Source organism: Lemur catta, chromosome 24 (genome assembly GCF_020740605.2).
Source record: "Lemur catta isolate mLemCat1 chromosome 24, mLemCat1.pri, whole genome shotgun sequence".
Taxonomy (NCBI): Eukaryota; Metazoa; Chordata; class Mammalia; order Primates; family Lemuridae; genus Lemur; species Lemur catta.
The window spans coordinates 5,384,524-5,398,466 of record NC_059151.1 but is presented as its reverse complement, the minus strand read 5'-3'; the positions used below and the strand labels follow the sequence as shown (position 1 = coordinate 5,398,466).

The following is a 13,943-nucleotide window of genomic DNA, read 5'->3' as shown; positions in this document are numbered from 1 at the left end:
ATAATTTGAAGTGACACTTTTCACTAATGGAGAAAGATAGTTCTTATCCTAGGAAAAGATTGATGTTAAAGAAAATGGTGACTGTTTCAATTAGGAACCATTATTCCCATCCGCAAAACTTTCTTAAAACCTTTAGACTCATGAATTATATTATTCTAATTTTATTACAATTCTAGAAGTACAAGTTTAAAACAGTTAAAAATTATTTTTACATAATACATGTGCAGAGGTACATTTCACTTCTATTACTAAGGCCCTTCTGTGGAATTTCATTGCTGAGTATCCTTTCTGTGTAACCACCAAATGAGCCTTTTCTTTAAATATTGTCTGTAATCTTATTCCTAAATAACACTCTGATAGTTCTGTGGACTAAATTATTCTGTATTTCTTTAAAATATATTTGAAGTATAGATGTCACTTTACTCCTATGCTAGTTTGTCATACTGTATGTCTTTAAAACATATATCATTCTGTTAAAATGATTTCTTGATCACTTTTTATATGCAAGGCATAAAGAGTATTTAAAAAGTGGTTAAAGCTTAACTTCGAGCTCTGAAAGACCTTACATTTGTCAGTTTGTGGATTTTTTACTTTAACTGTACATTAAATACATTTCAGTGAGGCTTTCTTGTTTTTTATTTGTTTGTTTTGTTTTTTGAGACAGAATCTTACTCTGTCTTGAGTGCAGTGGTGTTGTTGTAGCTCACTGCAGCCTCAAAGTCCTGGACTCAAGTGATCGTCCTGCCTCAGCCTCCTGAGTAGCTGGGACTACAGGCGCAGGCCACGATTCCCGGCTAATTTTTCTATTTTTGGTAGAGAGACAGGAGTCTCACTCTTGCTCAGGCTGGTCTCGAACTCCTGAGCTCAAGCGATCATCCCACCTTGACCTACCAGAGTGCTAGGATTACAGGCGTGAGCCACCGCACCCACCCAAGGCTTTCTTGAGAGTCTTATTTATAATTGCAGTTGCCAGCCCTTACCCTGGTTCAAGTACTCCCAGTTCCCGCAGCCCTGTTACTATGTTTTTTATTTAATGTTTCACTCATCAGAATGTAAGCTCCATGAGGGTAGAGATTTCTGTTTGTTTTGTTTATTGATGAATTTCAAATGCTTAGAAAGGTGCTTAGCACAAAGTAGTCACCCAATAATTTTTGCTAAATGAATGAATATTTCATACCTGTGTTTTCCATATATAAAACAAGCAACTTCTGTATGTAAGACAAGCAAGAGCATTCAACCTATATCCAGAATCCAGCCTGTGTCACCATCCCACCAATGTCAGCCTGGTCCAGGCCACCAGCCTTCCTCTTCTGGACTGTCACAATAGTGTCTTAACTAGTCTCCATGCTTTCAACTGTGCTTCCTACAGTCCAGGCTTAGCACAGAAGCCAGAGTGAGGGGACAGTGATCATGTCTCCTCACAGATCAAAACCCTCACTCGGGGAAAATAAAAGAGCATGGCTTATGATAAGACAGATCTGCCCTTTCCCCTTCATTGTCTCCTGATTTCGTCTCTGGCTATCTTCTCCACCCACCACCGGTCGGCACCAGCTCCAAGACCTCTGCCGCGGGGCCTTGGCACACCTATTTCCTCTGACTGGAACACACTTCTCTATTTCCTGCAGTTCTGCTCAGCTGTCATTGTATCAGGGGACACCCCGCCCCAACCATGATGAGTGAAGTAACATCTCCCACCCCTGCGTCACTCTGCTTTATTCCACTTTACCCTGCTTTTTATTTCTTCATAGTGCTTAGGTTACTGTTTCACATATTTATTTTTAATTTATTTGATTATTGCCTGTCTCCCCCTCCATTAGAATGTTTCATAGGTTTCATAAAAGCATGATATCACGCGTAGTGTAAAATGTATATTTTGAGTACATGGGTCTAAATGGATAAGCATTGCTAACTTTTTTATAATATGAGACCTTTAGGAAGCCATTGTAATTGACAATATAAATCCAAAACCAGAATGTATGAACAAATAAGGCAGTGTTTATCATATTTAGGTATCAGCATATCAAAAAATAATGCAAGCAGTGGTAAAGTAATTATTATGAACTTCGTTTCTCACAAGTGTCAGAAAGCATCTTCTTTATAGGCACATTTGTACCAACACTGCTCCCAGGCACGCTGCCCTAGGCATCCTTCTAGAAGCCGCCTCTGAAGGTGTTGAGCAGTTATTGTCACACCTAGGAAATCTTGTTTGTAAGGTTGCTGCAGGCTGGCAGTAAGAGTGATATTTACCACGTATTTCTGGAAACACAGTACAAATTACAGATTCTCAGAATGTTAGCATATAATTAATCAGTATGAAAAGAGGTGAGGGGAAGTGTCATGGTAATAAGTTGTGGTCTTTATTGTCACTATATTTGAACAAGGATTCAGGAAGTAAATTATGAATATTTAAGGTTCAGATATGGGTGTGCTGCTGTCAAAGCTGCTGATGTAGAGGATACTCACATCCTTGCCCAGCGGGTGGACCTGTGGAATCATCTTCCATCATAGGAGGTAGATATAAGATATTTCTTTCTCAATTACTTTTGCCTTTTGAGAATATATTTATTCTTTCATTTATGCCTTAATGGATTTCATTTTATTTTGTTAAGCATGAAACAAACTTTTTTTTTTTTTTTTTTTTTTTGAGACGGAGTCTCACTCTGTTGCCTGGGCTAGAGTGAGTGCCGTGGCGTCAGCCTCGCTCACAGCAACCTCAGACTCCTGGGCTCAAGTGATCCTCCTGCCTCAGCTTCCCGAGTAGCTGGGACTACAGGCATGTGCCACTATGCCCGGCTAATTTTTTCTATATATATTTTTAGTTGTCCAGATAATTTCTTTCTATTTTTAGTAGAGACAGGGTCTCGCTCAGGCTGGTCTCGAACTCCTGACCTCGAGCGATCCTCCCGCCTCGGCCTCCCAGAGGGCTGGGATTACAGGCATGAGCCACCGTGCCCGGCCGAAACAAACTCTTTGAATGTATATCTCCCTTCCCAATTTTTGTCAATTTTATTTCCTGGAAAAATTATTTATCATCTTTCAAAAATTTGAAGTAAATGATGAAAGTGCTGCTTCCTTTTTTAAAGATGTTATTGTCATAAATTCATAATTATTTTGAATATTTGTTTTATTTGATGTAGTACCCTCTCACGTTGCCTGCCTGTTTGAGCCAGAAGGCCAGAGGCCCATTATCAAGGCTGTGGGAATGCTGTTGCTTGCATCTTTAAATGTGGGAACTGGACCTTTTTTTTTTTTTTTTTTTTTTTTTAAAGGCAGAGTCTCACTCTGTTGCCCGGGGTAGAGTGAGTGCCGTGGCATCAGCCTAGCTCACAGCAACCTCAAACTCCTGGGCTCAAGCGATCCTCCTGCCTCAGCCTCCCGAGTAGCTGGGACTACAGGCATGTGCCACCATGCCCGGCTAATTTTTTCTACATATATTTTTTAGATGTCCATGTAATTTCTATTTTTAGTAGACACGGGTCTGGCTCTTGCTCAGGCTGGTGGACCATAATTTTAAATAGAGAGCACATACCCTTGGAAACATCCAGACTCACTTTGAATTAGTCACCATAAGAAGGGAAAAAGGCAAACTAAGATTACATTTTCTCTTGGTGTATATTTATTTTTATAATGGCATGAGAAATGGGTGACTTCAGTTAATTTTTAATCACTCCAACCTAATTATTTCCATTTCTTACATATCCCTGCTGGTTAAGATTCTAGTGCAGTGGAAAACAATTTCATCCTAAGCAGTCCCACTTGGGTCCCACAGGTTCCTCACCCAGGAAATGACTCCCAAGCCTTTATTCTGATCCTGCACTCTGCAGCCACTCAGTGTCCTTGTATATAACTTGCTGTATGTTTTCTGTTTTTACTTCCTGCTGGTGGCATTATGTTAACCAAGTGTTTTATAACATTGACTAATCCTCTTCCTTTGTATCTCATTTGCCTCATTATTCTGTTTCTTATTCATTTGACTGGCTAGAGCTGACTTAACAAAGAAGTCCAACCTGTGTATTAATTATACCTGTATTAAATTTTCATTGTCTTAGACATCTGTTAAAAGGATGGATTGTGATTATGTCCCTAAATTACTGTATTTGTTATAAAAGATTTGTATTTTCCTCTGATAAAAAGCAGTGCACAAAGTTACATAAGTTAGCAACTTTACTATTTAAGTATTGGCAAAGCAAACCTTTGAGAATTAAGAGAGGCTGTTCATATGTATGCCTATGAATCTTGGCACATTGTTAGACATTTTGAGCTGTATGCAAGATTATCAGGTTTTTGGCCGGGCGCGGTAGCTCACGACTGTAATCCTAGCACTCTGGGAGGCCGAGGCGGGTGGATCGCTTGAGGTCAGGAGTTCGAGACCAGCCTCAGCAAGAGCGAGACCCCATCTCTACTGAAAAAAAAAAAAAAATAGAAATTATCTGGCCAACTAAAATATATATATAGAAAAAATTAGCCGGGCATGGTGGCTCATGCCTGTAGTCCCAGCTACTCGGGAGGCTGAGGCAGGAGGATCGCTTGAGCCCAGGAGTTTGAGGTTGCTGTGAGCTAGGCTGATGCCACGGCACTCACTCTAGCCCGGGCAACAGAGCGAGATTCTGTCTCACAAAAAAAAAAAAAAAAAAGATTATCAGGCTTTTGTATGAGAGTCACATATCAAATTCTGAACTATATGACATGTTAAATATTGTTTTTAAAAAGATATTCCTTCTGCAATTTGTTAAGAATGGCACACCTTTATTCGGGACTATTGTGATAGGTATAGGGAGTACTGCATTGGGGTTTTGCAGTCGGGGGGAGAGATTGGGCTCAACTTGGAACACAAGGAAAAGGGGGTAATTTTATAGCCAAGCAGCAGGGTTAGGGTGGGTGATACTCAGTGTATGGAAAATTACTAAGAAGAAACATCAGGGGTAAGGAGGCACTGCAGTTAAACTGACCTCCCAGGACTCAGGCTGAAGGCAGAACAAGGGGATCAGACATCACCTGGGCATGGGAGGAAATGAGGAATTTGGTCACATATCGAGGGTGATCAGATATCAAGGGTGGGGGATCTTGGCTAAACTGACTTAGCAATATTCTTACTAAAAGTAGTGTCTTGAGAACATGCCCAGAAACAAGGACTAGTTGAAAAATAGCTCAGAGGAGCTTCATTAGAGTATGGTCAAGGAGAGGCTCTTTGTCAAGATTAAAAAGCTGTATAAAAACTTCACAGGTTTCCTTCAGTTTTCTCTGGGCACAGTATCCTAACCCTGTCCTTCCTGGTGATCCAGGAAGGTCTCTCGTGTCAAATTTTATTCAACCGAGAGAGTCTTGTTTTTGACAGACTCGAAGACAAAAATCAAATGGAAGATTCCACCATGGATTGAAAACCTTAACCATTATCTTAATTTGGGGGAAGGAAACAAGAAATTGAAACACAATTTTTTGCACTGAATAGAGCTCGTGGGCTTCTGAATTTCTTGAGTAAGTTAGTAATTCTTTAACATAAAAAGAAAGTCAATTATTCAAGGCCTGTCTCAGTCTCTAAGGGATTTTTTTCCTGAATAATATGTTAGAATTTGTTACACCTACATGCTTTGTTGTTGTTACTGTGCATCATGCCGGAGAACATTTTTTATTCTTTTTTTTCCCCAGATGGCAGAAATGACGCTCAGGAGAACAGCTTAAAAGACTTAATAAAAGAGCTGCCAGACACCCACTACTGCCTCCTCAAGTACCTTTGCCAGTTCTTGACAAAAGTAGCCAAGCATCACGTGCAGAATCGCATGAATGTTCACAATCTCGCCACTGTATTTGGGCCAAATTGCTTTCAGTAAGTTAGTGGAGTTTTGCTGTTAATGTCATCATGTCCTCTTTTCCATTTACTACTGTCTGAAATTACTGGGATGTAGAAGCATATTTCAATCTGAAAAACCAACCTGATTATATGTTGGGGATGTTTCATCTTGTTCTTGGGCATTTTAGCGTTTTTTTTTTTTCATAGCAAATTTGAAGGTGGCAGATATGCCTTTTTACGAAACCGTAATTTTCAGTAATTCAAATAACATTATTAAAACTCTGGAAATAAGTTTTATTTCCATTAAAAAGGGCATTTAAAAAATCTGTGATCTGAAATCTGATTAACAGAAAGGGAAGGAACATAAGTAATTTTTTAATAGTGATTAAGTTAAAATTATTGCTGTTAGATGGAAAATTATGAGTAGAATATGTCAGTGACAGAAAAATGTGTCCATTAATGGATGAATGGATAAGCAAATGTGTTATATACACACAGGGCATATTATTCAACTTTAAAAAGGAAGGAAAACCTGTCATGTGCTTACAGCATGGATCAATCTGGAGGACTTTATGCTAAGTGAACTAAGCTAGTCACAAAAAGAAGTACTTGATGATTCCACTTACGTGAAGTATCTAAAGTAATCAAATTCACAGAAACAGAAAGTAGAATGGTGGTTACCAGGAACTGGGGGAAGGGGGAAAATGGGGAGTTTAATGGGCATAGAGTTTAAGTTTTGCAAGATGAAATATTCCAGAGATCTGTTGTACAACAGTGTGGGTATATTTAATAATATTAAACTGTACACTTAAAAATGGGTATGATGGTAGATTTTATGTGTTTTTTAACACAATTTAAAAAATCTTCACATAAAATAGTTTTGCTTATATTCATCTTTCTTTTCAAGTGTAGTGTTCAAGTGATTTGAACATTTTTTCCTTCATAGTGTTTTAAATGGATTGATATTTGCTTTTCATTCTGCCCCAATGTCTGACCTTTGTAATATTGTTTTGTTTGAGAGAGAAATCTAAGGAAATATTTTGTTTGAGAGAGAAATCTAGTATCTTCTTTTTGATAGAGGAACGTTCTAGAGTTGAGTGCTGTGTATACAGGGTACAAACCCAGAGTTACTTTGTATCGCTTTCTGTGGTTCACGAACAGTCTGTAGATGTTTTCCTTTTTGTGTTTCTTCCTCAGTGAAAGGTATTGTTTTTTTCCACTGAAGGTGAGGGATGGCTTAATACTCATTGTATATAAAAACAGGAATGCTACAACTGCTCAAATTGTAGCATTTATTGTGTAAGGCAAGTCTAAAGTACCCTTAGTCTTTCCTGTTCTGTTATAAAAGGAACAAAGATGTAAAAAATATAGAGTTGCACTGTGTGATTTTCCCCCCATTATGTCAGAAGAGGATGTAAGAAAACTAATTCCAGCATACAGTTACATCTGTGGATTTTCTGTTAAATGATAGTATTTTGTTTTCATATCGAAAAGAGCAGAATGTGTGTTAGTTTGGTTATTCACTATGCCTACTAGATGGTGCTGTCTATAAAGAGACTCCAGAAGAATGTACTAATAGCTATAGTAACTCGAACATACCTAAACATAGAAAAGGTACAGTTAAAATACAGCATAAAAGATAAATAACGGTACACCCGTATAGGGCACTTACCATGAGTAGAACTTGCAGGACTGAGAGTTGCTCTGAGTGAGACAGTGAGTGGTGAGTGAGTGTGAAGGCCTAGGACATGACTGTGCGCTGCTGTAGACTTTGTAAACACTATGTGCTTGGGCTACACAAAATTTATTACATCTAAGCAATTAAAGTAAAAAATGTAAGTGTTACTACAAAATAACACTTAGCTTAAAACACAAGCACATTGTACAGTTGTACAAAAATATTTTCTTTATATCCTGTAAGCTTTTTTCTGTTTTTAAAATTATTTTTTTTTTCTTTTTAACCATTTGTATTAAAAACTAACACACACACACACACACACACACACACGCACACACGCACCAACCAATGCCTACACAGGGTCAGGATCATCAGTATCACTGTCTTCCACCTCTACATCTTGTCCCACTGGTAGATTTTCAGCGGCAATAAGATGCATGGAGCTATCATCTTCTGTGGTAACAATGCCTTCTTCTGGATCCCTCCTAGAGGACCTACCTCAAGCTGTTTTACAGCCAGCTTTTTTTATACATATAAGTAGAACTACACTCTAAAATAATGACAAAATTTAGTGACTACATAAACCAGTAATGTAGTCATTTACTGTCATTATCATGTGTTATGTACCGTACGTAATTTTATATGCTGTGCTTTAAATACTTCTGGCGGTGCAGTAGGTTTGTTTACATCAGCATCACCACAAAGACATGAGTAATGTGTTGTGCTACAACATTATGACTTACTAGGTGATAGGAACTTTTTAGCTCTGTTATCTTATGGGACCACCATTGTACATGCTGTCCTTCATTGACTGAGATACTCATTATGCAGTGCATGTCTGTAATTTTTTTTTTTTTTACAAGACATAAAATTCTCCCATTTCAAGTATACAGTTCAGTGATAGTAACTTTAGTGAGCGGTGTAACCATCCCCAAGCCAGTTTGGGAACATTTTCATCCCTCCGGTAAGACCCTCATGCCCATTTTAGTTAACCCAGTCACCAGGCAGCCACTAATCTACTTTCTGGGTCTCTGAATTTTCCTTTTGTGGACATTTCATATAAATAGAATCATACAGTCCATGGTCTCTTCGGTCTGGTTATTTCACTTTGCATACTGTTTCCTTATCTTTAACAGAGATTAGTGATAATAGTACCTTCCTTTTAGGGCTATTGTGAGGATTAAATGAGTTCATAATTTGAAAGGGTTTAGCAAACCTAAACCCTTTGAATCCAACACATAGTAAATAGTAACTGTTCTTTTTCTCCTTCTTTTACTACTTATTAGTATTTTTGGTACATTTTCTTCAATTTCCTAAGCAAATGCTTGAAAACATACTTTAATACATAATGTAATATGCTATTCTCATTGTTCTAGTCATTTTTATGTTGTGAGTAATGTAAATCTACTAACATATGTTAAATAGATATTTTTGGAGTGGCATAAGAGCTTAAGCATCATGCTTAATTTTTTTTTTCTATGAGAGAATATGTTCTGTATTCTAGGTCACAGACTTACCTTGTGAATTTTTGATGCTTACTACTTGGGGACTGTCTCAGATAGATGATATTAGTGTTCTGAATTTACTTTGAAGTTAATAGAGGTCTTTTCCCTGGTGCTCTGCTGTCACAAAACTGATGGGAAATATAAAGATAGTTAATTCTAACTATTATAAAATTCTACATTCTAAATATAGAATTCTAATATAATGAAAATATATTCTAAATATAATTTAGTTAATCATAGCTGTTCTAAGAATATCCAATTTTAAGAAAATCTTTGTGAGAGTCATAAAACTGTGAGATGTTAAAGAAGCTCTGTGGAATTCATTTACCCTAACTTGACCTGACAGATTAATATCCTGGTGGGATTAGAATCAAGACACTAAGAGCCAGAAAAGAGGAAGGTGGTTTTGGTGAGAATAACAAGCAACAACTACTGTTCTTGGAGTTCTCATAGCATTTTGAACATATTTCTCTTTTGTATCCCTGTCATTTTTTTGTATAGTTATTTAAGCCTGTTAACATTTATCCTCTTCCTGACTCCTCCTCCAGCCTTTTATGTGAACTTTTAGGGCAAGAATCTGGTTTATCCATGTTAGAAGTGAAACAAGTTTGTGGTCACAAATTCATTCTTATTTTTGCCGGTGGTAAAATAGTAAGCTTCTCTGGAAATTGACAAAATGCTCTTTGGCTGAAGAATACAGCAATATATAGCACCTCCTATAGTGTGATGTGTCATGCAAATTAAGTTTTCTTACTTTGGATTCTCCACCTTGATGTAGCTGTAGGCAGATCAACTGAAAACTGAATTTGGGGACTCTAGCACTTTATTTATTTTTTTTAAGAAGTAAACAGCCTCCCTAAATGTTTATATTGTTTCCAAACATTTTGGCTCATTTTGGTTGGGTAAAGGCTGACTTCAGAATTTGTGAATTGTTCTTATTCCCTTCTTTCTTGTCTTGCCATTTAAACACCTGGTTGATTTTTAACACTTAAGAAGAGGCAAAGCACAATAGCCAAGGAAGCAATCCAGATGTCTATCAGTAAATGAATGTATAAACAAAATATGGTGTATACATACAGTGGAATATTATTCAGCCTTAAAACGGAAGGCAATCCAGTCACATGCTATAACATAGATGAACCCTGGGAAATTATGGTAAGTGAAATGAACCAGTCAAAAAAGACAAATACTGTATGATTCCGCTTATATGAAGTGTCTAAAGTAGTCAAACTCATAGAAACAGAAAGTAGAATAGTGGTTTTGAGGAGTTGGGAGGAGGAAGACAGGAGGAGTTGTTTATTGGGTGTAGTGTTTCACAAGATGGAAAAGTTTTGGAATCTGTTTGACAAGGTGAATACACTTGACACTACTAGCCGCACACTTATAAATGGTTAAGATAATACATTTTAAGTTACGTGTTTTTACCACAATTTTTTTTAAAAACAAGGATGGCTAAGATGAAGTTTATTTTTGGAGTCGTGAAAATGTTCTGAAATTGTAGTGATGGGTTTCCAAATCTGAATATACTAAAAGCCATTGAATTGTACACTTCTAATGAGTGAATTGTATAGTACATGAATTATATCTCAATACAGCTGTAAAATTTTTAAAAAGACAAGCTGAAATTCAAGTTAGTCAAGTTTGCTACTTAAAAAAACTCTTCTATAATACTCAGTGGACTAAGGTTTAGAATAAAATTACATGTACCTATACATAGGTACATAGCATAGAACAAAATAAGAGTAATTTGGTTTCCTTTCTCTACATTTTCAGCATGTTTGGACTTACATGCATTGGGACTCTTGTGAGTTTATAGCTAGACTGCTGTCAGATACGATGAAGCTGGGCACAGTAGGAGAATAGTTCCTTCAAACTATTTTTGAGATAATTTTGAGACATTGAGCTGTCCTTACAGTTTTGATAGCCACCATTATGCAACCACACTGAACCTTGCAAATGGGTTGATACCATAGCAATGAAGGATCCAAGTTTTGCTTTTTTTTCCGCAGTAACATTACAGGCTAAGCTCTTGGTAAAGACCATGTGTTTCTTGGTATTTGTTACCCCAACAGGCCTTGCCAGTGTTTCTTTAGCCCATTTGGAAGCATTCCAGTTGTTCCGTCTCAACGTGTGTTTATATCAAAGATTGCTGATTTTGCCTATAACTTGCTGATTTGGGGACTGTTACCATTGGAGATGAAACACGTCATATATGCTGTTTATTCTGATAGAGATGGTAACAGCATATTTTTTATATTTTATACTATATACTATAATCATATTGCTCATTTATGTACAAAGAGGAAAGTAACTTTTTAATTCAAAAGAACTAGGAAGGTAAGACTGGCTTCTAAGAGCATGCAGATTTTTTTTAGTTCCCTCAGGCATTGTTGTAGGCTCTACTGGAAATATGAGTTAGATGGACTTCCTGCCCTTGAAATACAGTGCAAAGGATAAAAATTCCTTCACAACAAATTATGATACATACAGACTCTAGTCTGCTCTAATAGAAGATTATATAAATTCTGTGAGAATAAGGAAGAAATAATTATGCTGAGGGACTAGAGCATAACTTAGTTGAAACTTGGAAGATAAATATGATTTAGAAAGTGAAGAAAGAGAAGAAAGACTTTCCACGAAAAAAAAGAACATTATGAGTAGAAGCTCTGAGCTTGAAAATCTATTTTTGTGTTATTGACCCTAAGGTGCAGTAGAAAACATGATGAAAAATAAGACTAAAAGCTACTTGAGGCGTTCAGACTGCTAACAGTCTGATCCACATCACTTTTGGTGAGCATAACCTTTATAACCAAGCCAAAGACTAAGACGTATCCTTTGTTAATGATGAATTTGAAAAGTTTCTATAGGTAAGGTCCTGAAATTAATTCTTTAAATGAAAAGTGAGATGTTCCCCTCCTGCTTTAAAATGAGAAATTGCCCTAAAGTTGAGTTTCTACAAAATCGTTATATTTTGCTAAAGTTGATAGAACTCATGCACATAGTCACCTCTTCTGTTCCAGAACTAGTTCTCTGAAGTCATCAGAAGTCTACCATTTACTACGCCCGGTCAGTCTATTTCTTTAGAAAAGTAGAATCACAGAAATGGAAGAGATCCAAGATGTCATTTAAGACAAGATCCAGGTTGTGCCCAGGTTGACGAGTGTAAGAACTAGCGTAAGCAGCCCAGGAGCACAGTTCTGGCTCTGAGGCCATTGCTCTTCCCAGTCTACAGCACAGCAGGGGAACCAGCACAGGGGTTTATACCCCAACATGTGAGCACTGCTTCCCTTTACATGGTTTTCTTTGTCACATTTTAGCCTTTCTGTCTGACGCAGGTTGTCTCAAATTCTGTAGGTGCCCTGGCTGCTTCTGGGTCTTGCAATTTGAAAAGAGCTCATGGCTATAACAGAATTGCTGACTCTTCTAGGACTGCCACCATAAAAATTATTGACTTGTCACTGCTAATCTAATCTGTTTCTTCAACATCAGCCATATCCTTGTGTAAAAATGGGAATCATAAATTCCAGTTTTGAATTGGAGCACTTTTCTTCATCCAGAATATATCAGCTCCTTTCTAATGGTGACCCTTTTGGATAAACAGTATTCCTACATCTTTGAGACATTGACACTGGCACTCTAATAATTCTGGTAGTGGTTTAGAAAAAAGTCATCTACCCCTTTATCTTAATATTATCCTTGTCTTTATTACTATTGACAGCTTTTCTATAAGACACATAAGGAGATAGTTTGTTGAAATACACAAATTTTCTGAGAACCCTTAAAAATGACAATAATGAATACCAATTTTCATGTACTTCTGTATATCAGTTAAATTCTCCCTGACTTTTATCATTGCAGGTATAATAATACTACTTAAGAGTAATAATTAGCTACTATTTTTTCACTATTTTGGTTGAAACCATGTACCTAAAATACATTGAAACATATCCAATTATCTAGTGTAAAATTTTTAAAAAAATTATCCACTCAAATGATTGGTAACTTGCTTTCAAATATCTGAAAACTACATCTGAAAAATTCATATGAATTTTTCCAACTAATCTAAAATATTGATTATTTATAGACATGGTTAAATGACTGTTGGTGTAGTAGTCTAGAGCTTTCATTTGTGAAGTTTTCCATTCTATTGGTGCTTTTGAGAAGCACTCATCAGTTAGATTAATAAATGATACTGTTTATAAAATGTATCGTATGAGAGAAAAAATGAAAGCTAATATACATAATATAAATTGAATACCTGGAAACACCAGCATCAGTAGTTCTTAAGAAGGGAAACATCGCCAAGGGCAAGATCAGGCATAAAAACAATTCTGGAAACTTTAGTTTCCACTGCCTCACCTCAATTCTGAGAAACATTAGGAACTTTATTATTGAATGTTATCGTTTTAAAAAATCTTCCAGCTCTTCATTTATGCTAAATTTTCACTCATAGCATATTAATGAATATAGGTCAATCACAATACATCCAGAGACAGGACAGCATAAATTTGTAAACTTTTATACCTTTTAAAATGGTTGTTATACCTTGCCTCAAGTGATTGCTTTCAATGATAGATTTTTCTTTTTTCTTTGGCAAGGAACTACATACAGAGAAATGTCCCAGCATGTCAGCATTTTTTAATTGCAAAACATTAAGGACATAATGTCTGCATGGGATTTTCGTGGACAAGGCTGAGCAATTGGATCAGGTGATAATGCAATTAGGTACATTCAGCCCTGGGTGAACAATAATATTCCAAGGGTATTGATGAATCAAATGACAGTCCCAAGAGAAGTTACAAATAAAGTATCTTATTGCTTTTTCCCTACTCATTAAGCCTTTATAAGTAGATTTAGGTTAACACATAGAAGGCGTTATACACATAAAAAGCATCAATGAAACAAGGCTGAGAAGGACACTAATATGTTGAATAGCTAGGTTAGAAATAAAGATTGAAAAAGACTGCAAAAA

The 13,943-nt window shown here is 36.7% G+C and overlaps 1 protein-coding gene across 5 annotated transcripts in view; it reads left to right on the top strand.

The window, feature by feature from the left end:
* Positions 1-13,943, top strand: part of FAM13A (family with sequence similarity 13 member A) — a 180,172-nt gene that overhangs the window by 25,493 nt on the left and 140,736 nt on the right. For 4 of the 5 annotated variants that reach the window (XM_045536820.1, XM_045536829.1, XM_045536823.1 and 1 more), the window contains exon 4: positions 5,647-5,824. In XM_045536820.1, the coding sequence (XP_045392776.1) occupies positions 5,647-5,824 (178 nt within the window). Of the gene's footprint in view, positions 1-5,646; positions 5,825-13,943 lie in introns of those variants that run through there. The other variant, XM_045536824.1, reaches the window with a different exon arrangement.